Genomic DNA, 21,746 nt, shown 5'->3' on the forward strand with positions numbered 1-21,746 from the left:
CCCCCCCCCCCGCCACCCTCCCACCCACCTAAACCCTGGACCTTCCAACACAATCCATTCCTGCACAGGTTTTCTCCTTCCTTTCAGGCCTCTGAGCCAAGCACTTGCTTTGCCTCAGGAAAAAAACAAAACAAAACAAAAAAGGGGGTGAGGAAGGCAATAATTAGTTAGGAATCTCTTTTGCTAAGAATTTTCCAAATCAATAAAACCACCTGTAGCACTGGCTATGGCTAATCCATCTTTAAATCCTCAGGGCTTTGCATAATAGTGACCCCGAAGTTAGGAATATAAACCTGGGAAGCTGGGAGGAAGGGTGAGCAGGAGAACCAATAAACGTTTCCTGTGCACTCGCTGCCTGCCTCGCAGTGAAGAGACGGAACGTCGTAGTCACGGCGTTAACATCTGGGGTCCGCATCTGACGGTGCCCACGGCCTCAGCTCCGTCCGCCGGAACCCAGAATGCCCTGGACCAGACAGAAGCGCTGAGCCAGGGCGCACTGACACGGCTTCGTCCTGAGTCTTGGCCATTCAGGGGGCTACCACAGAACACCACAGACCCAGCAGCTTAGAAATAACAGAAGTCTATTTCTCATAGTTTTGGAGGCGGGGAACTCCAAGGTCAAGGCCCCAGCAGATTCGATGTCTGATGAGAGCGTGCTCCACAGCCTTCCACTCTCTGCGTCCACGTGGCAGAGGACCAAGGAGCCCTCTGAGGTCTCTCTTACACAGGAGAGAGCTCCATCCTCCTGACCTAAGCACCTTCCAAAGGCCCCTCCTCCAAACGCCCTCGCATTGGGGGTTGGGATTTGGGGAGGAGACAGACATTCCGGCTAAAGTAGCCCAGTGGTCCTCCATCCGTCCACTAGGGCAGAGCGCATCACAGTCACGGTGCAGTGACAGTCATGTGACAGAATTCCATCACTGCTCTTTCCTCTCCCTCTCGTGCAGGGTGAGAAGGCAACACGTGGAACTGGCTTGTGTGTGTCCTCAGTCATCCCCGCTCAGTCTCAGGATCTGTACCTGACTCAGGTGAGTGTCCTTCTAGAGCCCAACCTGAGGGCACGCCCTCAGTGCTCAGCACACAAGCGGAGCACCACAGTATTTTTATCAAATGAACGGGATAGTAGGGTCCTAAATGAAGGAACAGTTGATAAGAACTGAAATCAAACTGAGTCAAAGAACCTAAAAAGCGTGGCAATTTCAAAACTGTAAAATGGTGTTGGAGAAGACTCTTGAGAGTCCCTTGGACTGCAAGGAGAGCCAACCAGTCCATCCTAAAGGAGATCAGTCCTGGGTGTGCATTGGAAGGACTGATGCTGAAGCTGAAACTCCAATACTTTGGCCACCTGATGTGAAGAGTTGACTCATTGGAAAAGACCCTGATGCTGGGAGGGATTGGGGGCAGGAGGAGAAGGGGACGACAGAGGATGAGATGGCTGGATGGCATCACCAACTCGATGGACATGAGTTTGAGTGAACTCCAGGAGTTGGTGATGGACAGGGAGGCCTGGCGTGCTGCAGTCCATGGGGTCGCAAAGAGTTGGACACAACTGAGCAACTGAACTGAACTGAAGCTTTAGGAAAAAGAATTTTTAAAAACCTTCTGCATAACAGTAAATATATGATAGGTACATTTAAAACATCCAAACGTAATTTCCTGAGATAGCTCTATAGCCTTAGTGAATTCATTAAATTTTATGGATATCATTTTTTAGCACATCTAGATCTAAAAACTAAGATTCTTTGAACATTTCTGCCAAGTGTGAGAAAATACATTAGGAATGGCTCCCAGGTCCACTTGAGGACACACCTGTGTGACAGAGGTGAGGCCACTTTGTTACAAAAATGACTGACACCTGGACAGCCAGTTTGCCCATCCATCATAAGAACTTACTCATCCTCCTTGAAATGAACTGGAATTTTCCAGGCTCTAGAGGTTCAAGAATATCTTACTTGAGGTCCCAAATTCACCCAGTCACCAGGTATGCTCACCTCTGTGCTGGGAGGTTTTTTCCTCATCTTAGGAGCTATAGAGTGAAATAGGGAAGAGTAATGAGATAAATCATCTGATCTTAAAAAAAAAATTGCTCAAAAGTGAACAAAAATAGGAAGAGCCTGCAAATTTTATCTGTGTGCCTCCATCAATAATTTCTCTTTTAACCCTCACAACAACCCCATGAGGTATTATTATTATTATCATTTCATGGGTAAAAAGATGAGATTTGTCTCTTTTCATTTCCTAGGGCCACTATCACAAATTATTATAGACTGGGTAGCTTAAACCAACAGGAATTTCTCTCACAACTCAAGAGTGTCAGCATTCACCACGTGTTGCTAAGGAATTGGTTTTATGGGCAGGAGAGAAAATAGCTTTTAGACTGAGAAATTATAAAATACATAGTGTAAGAAAAATAATTGTACTGGTAATGTACACAGGCTGGGTGTGAAGACGCAAGAAGCGGAGCGCCTCAGTGGACATCAGTCACAACAGCCTAGTGAGGCCCAATCTCTGCTAAGGCAGTGCCCATGGCATTAGGGGAAAGAGAAATAGTCATTCAGTTGTGTCTGACTCTTTGCAACTCCGTGGACTGCAGCCCACTGGGCTCCTCGGTCCATGGGATTCTCCAGGCAAGAATAGTGGAGTGGGTAGCTATTCCCTTCTCCAGGGGATCATCTTGACTGAGGGATTGAACCCAGGTCTCCTGCACTGGCAGGCAGATTCTTTACAAATGAGCCACCAGGGAAGCCCTTAGCACAGTGCAGGCAATCCATAAATATTTGTTGACTATAAATGAGTGAAAAGCTAGACACTCTGTGTGTGTGTTCTTTTTGGAATGTTTCTCAGGTATTTATTATTCACTCACGGGATACAACTCTGTGGTGGGTACTATCATTATTCCCATTTTACAGAAGGAGAAACTGAAGCAAAGAGAGGTTCAGACACTTCCCCAAGGTCACACAACTAACGAGTAGTTACACTGGGATTCAGGCCAGCACAGAGTCCGTGCCTTTAGCCACTGGCCAAGCTGCCACCCGGTAGATGAGAAATTTGAACCCTGGTCAGCTGAAAGTCCAAAGTCAAATGGCTAGTAGATGATGGGCCCAGAGGATACCCTACCTGCTTTCAGAGAAAAACTGAAAACAGGGCCCCACAGGAAAGCTGAGTGTCTTTTTCTGTGAGCAGTGTGATCATCAGCTTCCAGCAAGAGGTTGCAGAGCCGCAGTCTCAGGGCACCTGCAGTTCTTTACCGTGTGTGTTTATGAGCTCGCTTCCTTCCCACTGCTGCAGTCGAAGACTGGATCCCAGGGTGGGGCTCATGGTCTATTCTGCCCCATCCCCACAGCCTGCCACAGTGCCTCGTACTGAAATGACACTCAGACAAGAGTCTACTGAAAGGGGGAGGGGAGGACAATCTTTTTGTTTGTTTTTTGCTTTTTTGGCTGCACCATGCAGCATATGGGTTCTTAGTTCCCTGACCAAGGATCAAACCTGTGCCCTGTGCAGTAAAAACAGAAAGTCTTAACCACTGGACTCCACAGAAGTCCCTTTTTCTTTTTTGTTTTGTTTTGTTTTGTTTTGTCAAGGGGAGAACAATCTTATTAAACCCAACTACCATTTATGACAACAGATCAAAGTCACAGCTCGATGTATCTGTAAGTCTATGAATCCCTAATCAACCTTATAATTGTAAATTCACCTTCTCCAAACTCACCATTTGATCTCATCACATTTATTATCCTCATAGAACAGGTAACTACAGCCAGAAAGTTGAGTAGTAATTATCTAATGTATAAGTCCTCTGTACATAGCATGAGTATTCAGTCAAATAAACAAACGTGATTATTGTTAATATTTACAAGGCAGCAAGGCTACCCACTCCAGTATTCTGGCCTGGAGAATTCCATGGACTGTATAAGTCCATGGGGTCGCAAAGAGACTGAGAAAGACTGAGTGACTTTCACTTTTACTTACACCATTTGCAAAGTTCCAGCTAGTGCACTGCACCAGCAACCCGAATGCCACAAGTGGGCACAGAAAGCGCAAGCTGGGCATGGACTGGGTCCAGGTAACCCTTGCCTTGTGAGGGATGGCAGTGGACAGGTCTGGATAGGCAGGGAGTTATGAATTTCCTGAAATCTCATGCAGAATTTTGTACGCTTACGCACTGTGCCTTTTTCTGGGGAAATGATTGGTGGCATTTAATACAACCTCAAACAGCTACTTGAGTGAAACAAGAAAACCAGAACTATGGCTTCAGTGTCTTTGCTTACTGATGGTAATACAGTGTTTCCCTTCCAGGCACCAAATGAGAAAGAACTACAAGGAGCCCTTGGTATAAACAGAAGTACTTCAGGGCCCCTCGTGGATGAAGAAGGTGAGAGAAAGGAGATGAATCTGGGAAACATAATAACCTGATAGATGCGAGGCTGTGTGCAAAATTTGGTGCTAAGGTGCTAATTGCTTCTATTTCCCTAATTAGTTATTTTCTTAAGAGCTGAACAAAATTGAGTCTTTTCAAGTACATTTTTTGAGAAAAGCGAGCTTGAATTAGATGAAGGAGCCGATCTAGCCATGTGCCTACCTACTTCTTTTCAAGACCATTCCACCACCCTTTACCTAATGTACTGGGGGAAAAAAAAACAAAAACCTGGTGGAAACATCACTCAACTCTGTTAACTTACTTTTTTAGTGGAAATATATTACATAAACCGTCTCCAGTTCCTCCCTCTCCCCCTATCAAACAGTAAGCAGAATCCAGGTCCTAAGAATATTATAAAGAATAGATGGAGGACTTCCTTGGTGGTCCAAAGGTTAAGAATCCGCCTGCCACGCAGGGGACTCGGGTTCAATCCCTGGTCCAGAAATCCCACATGACACAGAGTAACTAAACTCTTGGATCTCAACTATTGAGCCTGCGCTCTAGAGCCCGGGAGCCACAACTGCTGATGCTGCATGCCCTAGAGAAGCCACGACAATGAGAAGCCCGTGCGCACTGCAATGAAGAGGAGCCCCCACTCGCCGCCACTAGAGAAAGCCCACGCGCAGCAAAGAAGACCCAGTACAGCCACAAATAAACAAATTAATTAACAATAATAAAACAGTTAAAAAATGTATATATGTGTATAACTGAGTCACTTTACAACAGAGATTGGTACAACATTGTAAATCAACTACACTTCAATTTTAAAAAAGAAAGAAAAAAGGGGGGGAAGATATAATGATAAGTGCTAATCAATTATTGTGCAGGGGGGAGAGAGAGAAATAGTAACTAATAAATCTTAAAAAAAAAAAAAAAAGAGTAGATGGACTAAGATCAGTATTCTCTTTAAAAATGGCCCTGGGGCTTGAAGGGAAAAGGTTCACCAAGAACCAGCAGGAGAAAGTGGGAAGTTTGAACGTTTCCCAGGAAGTACTTCTCCTTACTGAACTTCTCTAGTTATTATAAGTTTGGCTACTGGTCATATAAATAAATAAAGGCAAATAGTGTCACTCCACTCTCTTGAGAAAACTCCAAATTCTGTGTAATTACAGGCCAGGCGACAGATAACACCTGGTTAGGGGCTAGAGACTGTGTTTACTTTTTTTGTTATCATCTGTCACAATTTGCTGGGAAGGTAAGAAAACACTGCTGTTTATCTGGGTTCATGGCAATCTCTGACTCCAACTTTCAGAAACCTCAAGGTTTGACTGTGACCATGTTGGCAGCGTCTAATAAATTGCTTTGTAAATGAAGCAGACAACACTGACTGATTATGTTTTACAATACGGCATTAGTAAAAAGAGAAAAAGATTTTCTTCCCCTAAGTTGAATTTTAGGTTCATATGTGTGTGCCTTTTTCCCTCTCAAAAAAACAATAAAAATTAGGTCAGTTTACATATATATACAAGCTAGTCCATAAAATCTGGGATGCAGAGATAAAAATGTTTTGAATGCATGGAATACAAAATGTCATCTACATTTGCTTGTGTTCAGACTTTAAGGACACGCCATGTAAGGTGTTAAACTGACAACGAAATGTGAACCAGTTGAAATTCTGAAAGCCTGGCATCCAAGCGACAACTTGGGTGTGGGTCAGAGCAGTAAAAACAGACTCAGGTGATCATTTAAGCCTCTCAGCTTCTCTGTTCCCTTCAACTATCTGAATGAATGAAGCCAGGAGAATCTCTGTGTCTGTGTTATCATGAGTTAGTTGCTGATACGAATGCCTGCATTGTAGGAGAGATGGCTCTCTTCAAACCAAGATATATTACTTGACTCTTGAGCAGAGTCACAAATATTTACATGGCAAAGAAATAAACAAGGAACACCCAAATCAAACCAGGCCCACTCCCTGCTTTTTTATTTTAGATCTTTCAGCACAGAGAGCACTTCCTGACTCTGAAGACTCAGGTGTGAACCAGGAAAGCCCTCAGAAGAGCGCACATGCAGGGTAAGGATGGACGCAGGAACGACAAGGTGACCAGAGGACCCGGATACTTAAATGAGAGTTTCACGTTTAAGCTTTGCAAAGTTCATATAACTGTACAACTGCTGACATTCTATCAGATAAAAAGAAGAAATAGGGACTTCCCTGGTGGTCCAGTGGTTAAGAATCTGCCTTGTAATGCAAGGGACACCGGTTCAATCCCTGGTCCAGGAAGATCCCTCATGCTGCTGAGCAATGAAGCCCGTGTGCCACAACTAATGAGCCTGAGCCCTAGAGCCCTTGAATCACAACTACTGAGCCCATGAGCCACAACTACTGAAGCCCACACACTCTAGAGCCCCAGCTCTGCAACACAAGAAGCCACCGTAATGAAAAGCCCACAAACGGCAATGAAGAGTAGCCCCTGCTTGCCACAACTAGGGAAGGCCAGCATGCAGCAATGAAGACCCAGCACAGCCAAAAAATAAAATAAATAAATCTTAAAAAAAAAAAAAAAAAAAAAAGACCCAGCAGGACGTAACTAAGCCCAGAGGCAGTGAAATATTCTTTTTTAAAAAAACACTGAAATTTTTTTAAAAAGTCATATATTAGATGTAAAGACCCACATTCCTTCCCATGTTTTAAAATAGTGTGTAAGTCGTTTGTGTCTTGCATGGTTCTTACCTTAGGCACTTTCTCTAGCAACCTAATCCAGTGAGAAACATTCTGTGAAAAATAATTTACTATCCAGAAAGTTTTCCTGTTTCCAAGATAAGAAAGCCTGTTCTGCCGTCCAGGGCGGGCAAGGGCTGTTTAAGTTACTAGATAACAAAGTTGTTATTGATTCTATTATTTTTACTCTTCCTGATTCCCTGCAGTCCAAAGGGAGTTTGTTAGACTAAGAATGATTTTTATAAAAAGGAGTAGTTGTTATTGTTGTAACTGGCCTCATTGTGACAGATGGGATCTCAGTGTTTTCTCACCGCTCTTTACTCAGGAGCCAGGAGAACAGAAAGCAAACAACCAAGAAACCAACACACTCACAGTAATCTGGACTTCTCAGAGCTGAGCCAGACCACTTGGAAATCAAACACCAGCCTCCTCCTGAATGCCCCTTTTAGCCTGTGGTTATTGACCAACCTAACATTCCCTTATCACATGTGCATGTGGGCAGAATTAAATGGAATTAGCTGCAAATTATATAAAATTCATTTACCTTTAAAGGAAGCTATTTGGTTATGTTCAGCATAGGGAGCGTAAGGCATTAAGACACAAGTTAATGGTACCGCCTGGAGATGGATCAATCTGCTTTGGTTTTATTGTCTCCCTTTATTTGCCCTTGTGGGTTAGCCGCTATGGCTAGAAATGCCCAGCTCAACTTCTCTGAGCCCACACTGGAGCCATGTTAACACCCTAAGTAGAATCCCACTCTTTCTAAAGAGCTCAGTGTGTAAGCGTGAGTACGTGTAATAATAAAGTAAGGTCACGATGATTCTTTCCAAATCTCTACTCAAGTAAAGAAAGAATGAATGGAGACTTCTTTGGTGACCCAGTGGTTACGAATCTGCCTTGTAATACAGGGGACACGGGTTTGAGCCCCAGTCCCGGAACTAAGATCCCACATTCCAATGGGCAACTGAGCCCACGTGCCACAATTAGCCTGAGGGCTGCAACGGAAGACCCTCCATGATGCAACTAAGACCTGAGGCAGCTAAATAATAAAAAAAAAAAGAAAAGAAAAGAAAGAATGAATGTGCAAGAGAGAAAGGAAATCTATGAAAATGTTTAGGATTTGCATGTATGCTGCCCATGCAGAGATTCAAATAACATGCCTCCTGCACTGACCTGGGCTTTTTTCCATACATTTCCTCACTTTCATCTCCTGACAATCTTATGACACAGATTTTATTTGTGATTTTAATTTGAATGTCCATGCTTCATGCTTGTTCTTTTAAGAGTATCTATAAGGAGAAGGTAATGGCACCCCACTCCAATACCCTTGCTTGGAAAATCCCATGGACGGAGGAGCCTGGTGGGCAGCCATCTATGGGGTCACACAGGGTCGGACACAACTGAAGCGACTTAGCGGCAGCATAAGCTTCCACAGAGCAAATAAACTATAGTTTAAGTGTTTGTGGTTGCTCAGTGGTGTCTGGCTCTTTGAGACCCCTATGGACTGTAGTCCGTCAGGCTCCTCTGTCCATGGGATTCTCCAGGCAAGAATACTGGAGTGGGTAGCCATTCCCTTCTCCAGGGGATCTTCCTAACCCAGGTCTTCTGTATTGCAGATGGATTCTTCACCATCTGAGCCACCAGGGAAGCCCAGGAGAATGACCCTGGATGTGTTTAAAAATGCAGATTCCCAAGGCCCAAACCCACCATGTGGTTATTCAGTAGGTCGGGACTGTGCTCAGAAATGACATGTTATAAGCATCTCAGTGATTTCACACATACAGTTCGCGAATCACCCTTCCAGAAACACTGAACCCATGTGATTTCATTGATTAGCAGCAGTCTGTACCTCTGTGAGATTTGCCTAAAGATAGAATGTTTCCATATGTAATTGGAGAAAATAAACATATTCAAATACAGATTATCTCTGCATGAGGATACATTGATAAGAGACACCTACCATGGGAAGAATTACTAAGGGGCAAACTCAGTGGGGCTGAGACCACAGTCAAACAATAAACCTTTACTTTAATCACTGCCAGAGAAGGCATGAATCAGCCTCGGGCAACCAAGACTGAGGCTCTCAGCCGTGTGTCCTGAGCCTGGAGATGACTTTCTCATATCTCTCCCCATAGATTTCCATTTTGAAAACTTTTGTCTGCATCTTAGATTTGGGTGACAAGCAGAGGAAACACAAGGGTGTTTCTACAGCCTCACAAAGAAGACCAGGGTTGCAATGATCATCTTCATGACCTGGAGGAGGCAGAAATGAAGCAGGATTCCAGCCCTGCCTCAGTCCAGAATCCTCCTCTGGAATCCTCCTCTCTTGGACCACAGGAGGGTTTCCTCTGAGTTTGTGAGAGCAGCTTAGAAATGGAAAGTGAAAGTGTTGGTCCCTCAGTCATGCCCCACCCTGCAACCCCATGGACTGTAGCTCCCATGGCTCCTCTGTCCAGGGGATTCTCCAGGCAGTAATACTGGAGTGGGTTGCCATTCCCTTCTCCAGGGGATCTTCCCGACCCAGGGATCAAATCCCAGTTTCCTGCACTGCAGGCAGATTCTTTATTATCTGAGCCGCCAGGGAAGAACCATGGTGGCGAGAGAACCTTTTGTCTGCCAGAAGGGCTTAGATCCTGCGTTCTTCACCTACTGGTGGTGGGGGTGGGGGTGAGGGGTGTTCATCCCTGCACTGATATGATAGACTCAGGTCGTTCTTTCAGGTTCTCCTTGAAGAAGAAGAGGAGGAGGAATGGGAAGAAGGAGAAGGAAGAGCCCCTGCATCTCCTCAGCCCTGTTTCTCCCCATGTGATGTCTTCAGGGCTGGCTGGAGCTGGTGCCAACAGCCTCTCCCCCTCCTCTCTCCCCTTTAAGCAGAGGGCACATTCCCCTAAAACACAGGCATATATCCACCCAGTGCTTCCTCTGTGTCCCTGAATACCTTCTCTCCTCAGGCCTACCTGTCTGGGAATGTCTGCAGTCAAGGGCTCCTGGTAACAGGTCTGAGACTCTTGAGTCTGCAGCCATTACCAATAGTTAAATGCTTGAAAGTGCATGAAAGGGCTTCCCCCAGGGCTCAGCAGGTAAAGAATCCACCTGCAATACAGGAGACACAGCTTCAATCCCTGGGTCAGGAAGATCCTCTGGAGGAGGGCATGGCAGCCCACTCCAGTGTTCTTGCCTGGGAAATCTCATGGACAGAGGAGCCTGATGGGCTTCAGTCCAGGGGGTCACAGAAAGTTGGATGTAACTGAAGTGACTGAACACAGCACAGGTGTGTGAAAAGCAATGCCAGGGAAGAAAGGAAGAGACAGACCATTTACTGAGTGCCTATGCTGCTGCTGCTGCTAAGTCGCGTCAGTCGTGTCTGACTCTGTGCGACCCCACAGAAGGCAGCCCAACAGGCTCCTCTGTCCCTGGGATTCTCCAGGCAAGAATACTGGAGTGGGTTGCCATTTCCTTCTCCAATGCATGAAAGTGAAAAGTGAAAGGGAAGTAACTCAGTCGTGTCCGACTCTTAGCGACCCCATGGGCCGCAGCCCACCAGGCTCCTCCGTCCACTGGGATTCTTCAGGCAAGAGTACTGGAGTGGGTTGCCACTGAGTGCCTATGAATTGCCACTAACATTAGACATTTTGTCTCTTTGAAATCTCACAAAAATAATTTTTAAAATTAGTATTTCCTTAGTGCTACTACACAGCAAGAGAGTGTGATGTTATTATTATATGGGTGTATGTTATAGAGCACTGCCATTGTTTGCATTTCACAAATTAGGGTTTTGTGAAGTTGTATAACTTGCCAAGGGACATGGCTGGTGCAGAGCAGATTCAGAATACAGGTATACGCAGCTCCTAAGATTTCTATGTGATACACCAAAGTCCAAACTTGTTCACTCCTGACTTTCTGTAACTCAAAGAAATTGCAGACAGGTATAGTAAGAGCTGTATAGGTGTTTAATGAATAAATATTATTGAAAATATTCCTCATTCAAACCAATAAGCCAAGTGAAATGCAGAATGGTTCAGGAAAGTGTGGGTCAAGGCTTCTTTGGGCTCCAGCAGGAACGTGGGGGTAAGGAAAGGCTCCCAGGAGAACAAAGGATCAGTGAGGAAACAGTGAGGCAGGGAGCAGGGAGCTAAGAAAGGGAAGCTCAGTGAAGGCAGTAAGCTGGTTATCCAGGACTAAGATGAGAAGAGAAATGAAAGGCCTGGGGTTTCTAGAGACTGCACATCGGGATGACAGAGCACAGATGACAGCCTGGGTGAGAGCAGGCCAAAGGGGAGAGCCCAGAACTGCAGGGCCAGCCACAGGGGTGCTGGATAGAGGAGGGGTGAGCTTAGGCCCTTTGGAACACTCGCCTTTCAGCTGCAAAGTACACTGACTGCCTCAGAAGGATGAAACAAAAACAGGAGGAAAGGGCTGGTGTCTGGTGGGGAGGGGCACCAAGCCCAGTCCTAGGTCACAGCCCCCCCCCCTCATATGCCCATTCCACTCTTCCCATATCATAAAGAGAGCCCGTGACATAGGGAACAAGACAACTGTCCAATTAAATTAGACCTTCAGGCTGTATTTACTAGACATTTGGGCTTTCCTAGTGACTCAGATGGTAAAGAATCTGCCTGTAATACAGGAGACCTGGTTTGATGTCTGGGTTGCGAAGATCCCCTGGAGAAGAGAATGGCTACCCACATCAGTATTCTTGTCTGGAGAATCCCATGGACGGAGAAGCCTGGTGGGCTACAGTCCATGGGGCCGCAGAGAGTCAGACACGACTGAACAACTAACACTTCACCAGATATTTAGAGTGGTAAACTGACTGAATTATCTGGAAAATAATTTCAACTCTCCACTGAATTATGCTTGATTGTTTTGCCCTAGCAATCAATGGGCAAAACTTGATTCAGAATCTGGGGTCCTTTTTCCTGAACGAGTTAGGTTTTCTTTGGCCCCTCTCAGACCTGGGTACCAGAGTCTGAGGAAACCCCGGAGTAGGAAGGAAGGATAATGGACCTGGGGGAAAAAACACTGGCTCATCTACCCAAAATCAAGGTACATTATGGAAGGAATGTCCTCATCTCATAAAGGACATCCTCTGCTTTAGTGCTTCACCTCCGAGTATCATTTAATAGCAAGATAACTATAAGGAATACACTGTAACAAATTAAATTGCACACAAATACATCACAAACGCACCCTCCGAGCTAAATGATGACCATAGATTGTTTTCCCTTTATAATGGAATACAATGGCTTAAAAATTCTCATCGCCAAACCAAATTCATCCTTTGGCACGCTTGTGAAACCAGCGAGGAAGACTCAGCCACTGATGGAAGGACAAGGTGACCTCCGTTCGGGAAGTGGGGAAGAGGGCAGGCGAGGACCGCCAGTATCAGCCATCAGGACGTCCTGCTAATAAACGACTTTTTCACTGTCCACACTTTAATTGGTTTACAGCCTTTTCTGTTTATTTATCCATAAGAGCTGCTGCTAAATGGCTCGAGAAGGCGCTTGCCTAATGGCTTGGTATCGCTGCCGGGGCTGTGGGAGGCGAAAGGGGCGCGGGCGTCAGCGGGAGTGAGAGCGGAAATGCATTTCACCTTTAATGGACTTGGCGCTTTTATGACACCCTGAGCCCGGTCCACAGAAGAAACACAACGCACCACCCAGCTCGGTGGCGAGGATCTGTATAAGCCTGATAATCAGGCGATCCCCAAACCTTCTTACCCTGTCCCACCTAATAACAACAAACGGCCGTCTGACCTCGGGTTCTCCGGCCATTTCTTTGGGCAGCCACCAGCAGCAGCAGCAGAAAACGCTTACTGTGGGAGCGGGAGGGTGCGGGCGGCCCACCTTCAGCCCCACCGCCCCCTCCCCACGTTTGGCGGCGGTGGTCCTGCCCCCCTCCCTCCCCGGATTCCCGGATTTTGCCAGCAAGCGCAGGGGGCAGGTTGGCTTTCTGCTGAGTGCCCCTTTCCTTTCTGCAGGACCGAGCAAAAATATTAAATGGGAGCAAATGAAGCATCGAAATGGAGACCAATTTACAGAAATGTGCAATTAGACGAGAAGTGCAAAGTAAACACGTTGCGGAGGGGAGGGGAGGGGAGGGGAGGGGAGAGGGGGAGAGGGACAGAGGGGGAGAAGGGGAGAGGGGGAGGGGGGAGGGGGAGAGGGGGAGAGGGAGAGGGAGAGGGGGAGAGGAAGAGAGCCGGGGGAGGCGGGTGGCAGCTGAGAGGGAGGCGGGGGCTGCCGTGTGGAGTAGGGGGGCTGCGGAGGGGGCGAGCGAGAGGAGGAGAGGGGAGGGAAAAGGTGCCCGATCTTTGTCCCAAGCGGTGCTGCCGCCTGCTCATAACCACGTCGCCAAGTCAACCCGCGGCGACCGAGCCGATTATCTCCGAGGGTCAACACGCGGCGGCCGGGCCACCCCTCCGGCCCTGCCCTCCGGATCGATGTGGTCGCTCGAGGCCGGCGATAGCGGGTCCTCCGCGGACGCCAGGAACAATGGACTCATTGACGCGGGCGCGGAGAGATTAGGGGCGCGGGTCCCACGGCCTTTCGCTCCCCTGCTCCCTCGGACTGCAGGTGGCCCTTTTCCCTGAAGAAATCGCCGGAACTGCCCCCCGCTGCCCGCCGCTCTCAGCCGGTGAGAGGGGCGCTCGGAGGGCCCCGGAGCGGCGCGAGTGCCCACCCTCGGGCGGACCCCTCGGTGCCCAGCGCTTACTCACCCCAGTACAGATGACGCCCGCACCAACATCTCACCGCAGAAGGAATCTGCCGAGAAATTCAGATCCCCAACTAGGTTTTGCTTTTTAATCAAAACGAGGCATATTTCGGGGTAGCGCACGCACTGCCTACGCATTCGTGTGTTTTCCACCAGTCTGTTAAAATCTGGTCAAACCTGGTAAAGGACTGGACGCAGTCTGCAGTTTAGGAAAGTCGATGCAGTGATTTTCTCTTGCTGGTTCCTGGTGGTCCATCCTCTCTCTTGCCCAGGCTTCTCTGCAAAGGGGTCCAGGGTTTCTAAAACCCGCCTGGCGGTTGGAAGACTACGGTCCTTTCGTCAGGACGCTCAGAATGCCCAGGGCGAAGGGGTCGGTGGCGTGGGTCCGAGGTTTGGTGCCAATGCGACCTCGAGATAGTCCGTGAGCACCACTGGTTTCGCGAAACAGTGTCTCTATTCAGTGAGGACCCCAGAGTGCTTTTCCGAGCACTCCCCTCCCGGGCCTACCTTGTTTCCATCCGACCCAGGAGTCGACTTGCTGCAGCCGCCCAACTCCCGCCAGGTCTTGGGATTCCTGGGGGCCTAGCAGATCTGGAAACAGGGTGCCAGCCCCCTCCCCCAGCCAGACACAAGAGGGGCTGCAACGTCGTTTCCCCCTTACCCCAGTAGGAACCTGCATTCTCAGTTGACCAAATGACCCTCAGTTCCCCCAAATCAAAAATTAATAGTGCCTTTCAATTAAAAAAAAAGTTTAAGCCATTGTGAATGCTTCTGAAGTTATAGTTTACACTCCAGAAATCCCCAGAGCACAACCATAGGCAAAAACACACTGTGAATCCTGAATCTTTATGTGTAAGCTCACTGACATCACTCATGATTGTGTACAAATTGCACAAATAAAACAGAACCAAGGGCTTCTGACCTGTAGAGCTGAGGTCTGTGCATTTTTTTGGACCATATTCCCAAACAATATTTTTAAAGTCTGTTTATAACCTCAACATATGTATATACTTGTAAATTATATCAATGAACTAATATGTACAGTATGAAACATACAAGGAAAAACAGACTGTTTATGATGAAATATATTTCTATAAACGAATAGAAGTTCCTGCCCCACTTTGAATGTTCATTCCGCCCCCACTTTGGCACTGTCCTTTCAAGTGTGTGCAGGAAAACGAGTCTAGGGAGAAACGGAAACATCCAGGGGGCTCCTGGGGACCCGGGTCTGGCTTCTTAAGGCCGCCGGCCAGGCCAATAATGGCCTCAGGCAGAGCCACGTGGGGCACAGCGGAGCCTATGGCGCAGCGGCCGCCCACCCGTCCCGCCGGCCCCGGGTGCCCTCCTCGAGCCGCGCCGAGCTGTCAAAGCTGCAGGGGTGGCGCCGGGAGTGCCAGCGCCGCGCAGCTCCAAATCCCCGGCCACAGCTCGTTCTCCCGGGTCCCCAAGCCCGGGCGGCAGCCATGAACCGAGAGGAACAGTACTACGCGGCCACGCAGCTGTATAAGGACCCCTGCGCGTTCCAGCGGGGCCCGGCGCCCGACTTCAGCGCCAGCCCCCCTGCGTGCCTGTACATGGGCCGCCAGCCCCCGCCGCCGCCGCCGCCGCCGCCGTTCCCCGGAGCCCTGGGCGCGCTGGAGCAGGGCAGCCCCCCGGACATCTCCCCGTACGAGGTGCCTCCGCTAGCCGACGACCCCGCGATGGCGCACCTCCACCACCACCTCCCGGCTCAGCTCGCGCTCGCCCACCCGCCGGCTGGGCCCTTTCAGGATGGAGCCGACCCGGGCGCCCTGGAGGAGCCCGGCCGCGTCCAGCTGCCTTTCCCGTGGATGAAGTCTACGAAGGCTCACGCGTGGAAAGGCCAGTGGGCAGGTGAGTCTGGCCCACAAGCCGCTCTGTCCTCACCCCGCTCTCTGTTCGACTGCCCCTGTCTCCAAGAGCTTCCCAGGACCCTCTCTCTGTCTGTGACCCCAGCCCCCCACCCCGGATAACCTAGAGTCGCACTAAACCATAGGGGAGCTAACAAGGCCATATTGCACAGAAGCCTTTTTTTTTTTTTCTGGCTCAATCTGGAGCGGCCTTTACTCAGCGCTCTTGCTGGGAGTTTAAACCCCTTCCTTCTCTGTCCACTGAGCCCGCGCTTCCCGACAGCCTAGGTCTGGCCGAGTTCAAGGCTTTGGACCTTCCAATCCTCGTCCAGCGGGGAGCTCCCCAGCCCAGGACTCCTGGAGTGCCGTCGGGGGAACCGAGCGGGGCTCTGGGATGCTCCGGACCCCGGCTTCAGAGCCCTGGCCTCCTTCTCGCTCTGAATTCCACTCCCCCCACCCCCTTACTGGCGGCTTCTGTGAAGCAAGCCAGACCATCTCAGGGGCACCTAGTAGGTGCAGAGAAGCAAGGGAAGAAAACTGTAGCCAGGCGTGCAGAGGTGTCCAGAGGCCAGGGCTGGGCCGGGAGGGGACTCACCGCAAGGCCGGGGACTGGCCACTCACCCCCGATGGAGAGGCATGGGGAAGTTCACTCACTTTTGAACAAACACAGACTGCTTCCCAGCAAGGCAGTTTGAGGAGGGAGATGCCCTCCTGGCACAGGCGGCTTGGGAGGCCCTTAGCGCTGGCCGGTACCGGAAAGTCTGCCCGGAGCCGCCCCCACGTCCCTTCCAGGCCCGACCCGGCGGCAGCGAGTTCCGGCCGCGCGGCCTGCACCGCCGGTACCGCGCGACCGCTTCCGTGCGGAAGCCCCTTCCAGGCTCACCTGCACTGCAAGTCGTGGACTTTTCTCCTCCTCCCAGCTAACTGTCGGGAGTCGGGGGACGAGGCTGCAGGTGCCCCCACCCCAGGAATCCTCGACCCCTAGTCTGCCCGGCCTGACCGACCTGCCTGACTGTGAGCTGGCGAAGCCAGGCGGGTCTTTGGGGGATCCGGGCTTGCCCAGGGTCCCCGGGGCTCGCCTCTCTCAACCTTTCTCCCGAAGGTTCCGTGGGGTCTCAGGCAAGTCCTGAGGCAGGACAGGGTCCAAACTCAGGCTGCAATCTTCTCCAGCGCCAACCAAATCCGGGACGGACTCTTATCCTGCCTGCGTGAAGTTTCGCCAAAGGCCTCAGAGCCTTGGAAAATTCGGGGTTCTTGGGAGGCGGGAAGCCGGCAAGCATGGACCTGGACGAGAAGTCCAGGAGCCGCCTGGCGCACTGGGGACGCGTTTCTCCAATTCCTGGCCCTCCTCCTCAGCTTCCTCAGGAAAAATTCGAGGGAAATTCTGAAAAAGCCTTTCTGAGGTGAGGTAACTTCCCCACCTCCTGGGCTCCTGTGGACGTAAGGGGTCACCGTGTAAAACCTGAAGGAAAGATAGCAGCAGGGGTGATGGGGGGAGCTCTGGAAGGGTGACATTCCTGGATTGGAGGACCAAGGTCAAAGAGACCTGTGCCAGCGGGCCCTCCGACCTGGGGGAGGGCCCCCCTCCAGCCAGGATGCTGCTGCACCAGCTCAGTCCTCCCTGGAAACTCTGAAGGAACCCAAATTCAAGGTCTGTGACCCCTGCCTAGCAGCTCCTAGAGGGGCTTCACGCCCCTGGGGAGAAAGAAGTGACCCGAAGGGCTTTTATTCACAGATCAATCGGGTATGATTATTAATAACAATGGGAACTTCCAAAACCTTCAACCTAAAAAAGGAACTACATCCACCTCACTGGTGGGCTTGCCCCTAAATACCGTCCCACCCCCTGCGCCTCAGAGAAAGGTACAAACTGACCTCTTCCCTTTTCTGACCACCAGCAGCCTCCATCCAACACCTTCATGTTCACTCAGTCACTCAGTTGTGTCTGACTCTGCAACCCCACGGGCTGTAGCCCGCCAGGCTCCTCTGTCCGTGGGATTCTCCAGGCAAGAATACTGGAGTGGGTAGCCATGTCCTCCCCTAGGGGATCCTCCCAACCCAGGGATCAACCCCTCATCACTGGCAGGCGGATTCTTGACCGCGGAGCCACTGCGGGAAGCCCATCCTACACCAGGGTCCCTGAGTTAGTGGGCCCTTCGGAGCCTCTCAGAGCACTGTGGTGAGGCTGGTGAAAACGGGCCAAAGCCCTGCAAGATTGCGGGTTGAATTTACGGACTCTGAAGGAACTTTTTAGATGTTCTTTTTTTTAATATATTTTTTAATTGGAGGATAATTGCTTTTCAATATTGTGCTGGTCTCTGCCATACATCAAAATGGCTCCCTCATTTTTCTTGAAAACCAAGAAAGGCTTGAAGTGTTAAGATTCTGAGATGTCCCCAGCAAGCAGGACTCCGCTGACTCAGACCTGAGCCTACTCCTTGGCTTCTGGGCACCCCCTTTCAGTCTGGGGGAAAACCCCAGCGGGTTGTACAGGGTGGTTAACCCTCCTAGCAAACACACACACTAGCTTTTCAACTCTAGCGGACAAGCATAGGAGAAATGTCTGCTCTACAAAGGAAATGATGACTTTGGCCTGTTCCTGGTGTTCTGGTGGAACCCACAGCCCCAGAGTCCACAGTCCTGGCGCAGCTGTTGTCTCATCCAGAAAGGAAAATATTAGGACTTGGAGGCTCGCAGCCACGGTGAGCTGCGCTAATCCACCGGGCTGGGCCTGGCTGTTTCTTCTTTGGCCTGGGGTTCCTCTACCACCCACCACTGCCACCTCCCCAGTGGGGTACCCAGATCCCCGGTAGGGGGTCAGGCCTGAGCCTCCCCTCCCAGGAAGTCTCTCCTCTCATCTCTGCCAGTATTTCAGGCCCTGGATGCAGAGGCTGGGGCTGATGACAGTGACCATCCCTCGGGCTCAGAATGGTTCCCCTTCTGATCCAGGGCAGGGGCCCAGCTGAGGTCAGAACAGCAATTGCAGAGAATCTACCGGCTCTTGAGTTGGTGCTGATCACAACAACATAACTCTATAGAGAGATATGTGATATAACATATGAGATACAACAATACATGTCATAACCTCCGGATTCTTATTAGCTCAAGGTCTTTCCAACTGAAGGTTGCATCCATTTGTTGGTGAAATTCATTTACTGTGTTGAGACCTCTTTATTTATTTTTTAATGAACTAGTAAACTCCAGAATGTGCCCACAATGTGGGAGACCTGGGTTTGATCTCTGGGTTGGGAAGATCTCCTGGAGCAGGGCATGGCAATCCACTCCAGTATTCTTGCCTGGAAAATTCTCCTGGACAGAGGAAACTGGTGGGCCCCAGGCCATGGGGTCACAAAGAGTCGGACATGACTAAGCACAACTCAGTAAACAATAGGGAAAATTAGACAGCATCATATGTGGTAAAGTTTGGTTTAATGTCCTAGATATTTTATATGTCAATTATATATCAGTGTGTGAATTGATTTGAAATACATTTCTTACTACAAGTCGTCATCAGAAAGGTTTTTTAAGTCCTTATTTAAAGACATTTTTTGCCTTTGTAGAATCCAGTTCCTTTAGATTCTTACTATGTGCATTTTGGGCTTCCCTGGGAACTCAGACAGTAAAGAATCTGCCTGCAATGCAGGAGACCCGGGTTTGATCCCTGGGTCGGGAAGGGAAGATCCCTTGGAGAAGGGAATGGCAACCCACTCCAGTATTCTTACCTGGGAAACTCGGTGAATAGAGAGCATCCTGGTGGGCTACTGTGGGGTTGGACAGGACTCTGCCACTAACACTTTCACTTTTTCACTCTGTGCTAAAAGTTTTAATCAGCATCAACCCAAACAGGGTGATTCTAGAACCACTGGTTGTTAGAGCCACTGGGAGATAAAGGACCTCCAAGAAAAGCCTTACTAGGAAAGGCCTTCGAGCCCCAGACTGTACTCATGGATAGATGGTTGGACCTCTGCGGCCAGAGCGGCTGGGAAAGGGCCAGAGCCGAAGGATCGGGCTGCAAGGGTGGGAGTAGGCGGGAGGAGCCAGGGGTAGGGGGGCCCACATTCACGTGCGGTGTCGCCCGCAGGCGGTGCCTACGCAGCAGAGCCGGAGGAAAACAAGCGGACACGCACCGCCTACACCCGCGCGCAGCTGCTGGAGCTGGAGAAGGAGTTCCTTTTCAACAAATACATATCCAGGCCGCGCCGCGTGGAGCTGGCCGTCATGCTGAACTTGACCGAGAGGCACATTAAGATCTGGTTCCAAAACCGCCGCATGAAGTGGAAGAAGGAGGAGGACAAGAAGCGCAGCTGCGGACCCCCGGCGGCGGGAGGCGGGGACGCGGAGCCCGAGCAGGACTGCGCGGTGACTTCGGGCGAGGAGCTGCTAGCGCTGCCGCCCCCGCCGCCACCCGGGGGTGCCGTGCCGCCCGCGGGCCCCGCCGCCGCCCGAGAGGGCCGCCTGCCGCCAGGCCTTAGCGCATCGCCGCAGCCTTCCAGTGTAGCGCCCCTGCGACCGCAAGAATCTCGGTGAGAGACTCGCCCAGGCGGGAGGAGCGGACCCAGGACCCCAGGTGTGACCACCGGTCCAGGCTTCAGGGGAGAACCCGGGGGCTCTGAGGCGCCCGTGACCACTGGGAAGCCGTGGGGAGACGCCGCCTCCCTCCCCCTGGAGAAGAGACGTTCTCTGTAATGTCCGGGGCCCCTTCGTGTGAAACTGCTGGGACTGGCAACGTCTGGGCTGTTGAACTTCTTTATAGAGAAGCCAACTCTTCAAAAAAACCATAAAAAATATACAGATAGGAACCTTGCCCCAACACAAGCAGGCGAGCCGGCTGGAGCCCCTTCATCTGCCCGGAAACAGAGCCATTTTTACTCTAAAGGTCTCTCTGCCTTTACCTTTAGAAATAACTGAAAGGAAACATCCGAGGTTTCAAAGACCTAGTGAAATGGATGCCCGTTTCCTCCTCTTCTCTTTTAATCTTTTCATCAGAACCAGGCACCTCACTGCACATCCTTCGGACTCCACTTCTTTTCTCTGAAGAAGAGACCGCCTCGAAGGGGTCACTGGGTAGCAGCAGGGCTAGGGGGTAGGGGTAACCCCATTGTTCCTATGTACAACCCTCCCCCCTCCTCCCGTTGGTGAGGTGGGAGGGACCTGGAGGTTTGGGGGAGAAAGAGGCCCGCTGATCAATTGCTGAACAGAGATACGTGGGTGTGCATTTAGTTCCTGGTCTCTTGGCAGGGAAGACTGCGGAGGTAAGCAGGGGGGCCTGATTCACCTTGGAAACTATGGAGAGTGTGATTTCCACATCCTTAGAGATGATGAAAGCTTATGTGGTTGGGGAGCTTGGGGGAAAAAATGGCTATTTTTATTTCAAGTTTTTAAATTACCTCACAGTTCACAGGTCTGTGGTTTCCAGGTCAGTTGGTTGTTTCAGGGTCTGGGTCTCCTGTTCAGGTGGTGTTTGTGGGAAACGATGAATAAATACAGATAATTGGGAAGAGATCATGACTGATTCCCCTTGCTTTGTATCGAACCCGTTTTGTGGAGCAATGATTCCAGTTCATTAAAAAAAAATTAAAGCAGCATATTTTCTTTGGCACTAACCAGAGAAAAGTCAGTAATTAAGACACCACCTTTGGGTTATGAGGTTGAGAAAGCCTATCAGTGGGTGGATTTTCAGATTTATTTTAAAGTTAGGAGTCACTTTTTTTTTTTAATGATTTTATTTATGGCTGTGCAGGCTCTTCATGCTGCCTGGGCTTTTCTCTAGCTGCGGCGAGCAGGGGCTGCTCTCCAGTGGGGGCGGCATGGGCTTCTCACCGCGGTGGCTCCTCTTGTTGCGGAGCATGGGCTCTGGTGCCCACAGACCTCAGTTCTGCGGCTCCCGGGCTCGAGAGCCCCGGCCCAGTGGCTGTGATGCATGGGCTCAGCTGCTCTGCCACGTGTGGTCTTCCCAGATCAGGGGTGGAACTTGCGTCCCCTGCTTTGACAGGGGGGCGATTCTTTACCACTGAGCCGCCAGGAAAGCCCTCAGGCGTATTTTTGACTAGTTTTCCACGCTCCTATCTGGTGAGAGAGGCCTGGG

The 21,746-nt window shown here is 50.1% G+C and overlaps 1 protein-coding gene across 1 annotated transcript; it reads left to right on the forward strand.

The window, feature by feature from the left end:
- Positions 1 to 15,175: 15,175 nt before the first annotated feature.
- PDX1 (pancreatic and duodenal homeobox 1) lies at positions 15,176 to 21,163 on the forward strand. The gene is made up of 2 exons (XM_006068023.4): positions 15,176 to 15,665; positions 19,743 to 21,163. The coding sequence occupies exons 1-2, from the start codon at positions 15,257 to 15,259 to the stop codon at positions 20,186 to 20,188; spliced, it is 855 nt and encodes a 284-aa protein (XP_006068085.1). The 5' UTR covers positions 15,176 to 15,256; the 3' UTR covers positions 20,189 to 21,163.
- Positions 21,164 to 21,746: the final 583 nt, after the last annotated feature.

This window comes from Bubalus bubalis, chromosome 13 (genome assembly GCF_019923935.1).
Source record: "Bubalus bubalis isolate 160015118507 breed Murrah chromosome 13, NDDB_SH_1, whole genome shotgun sequence".
NCBI classification, from domain to species: Eukaryota; Metazoa; Chordata; class Mammalia; order Artiodactyla; family Bovidae; genus Bubalus; species Bubalus bubalis.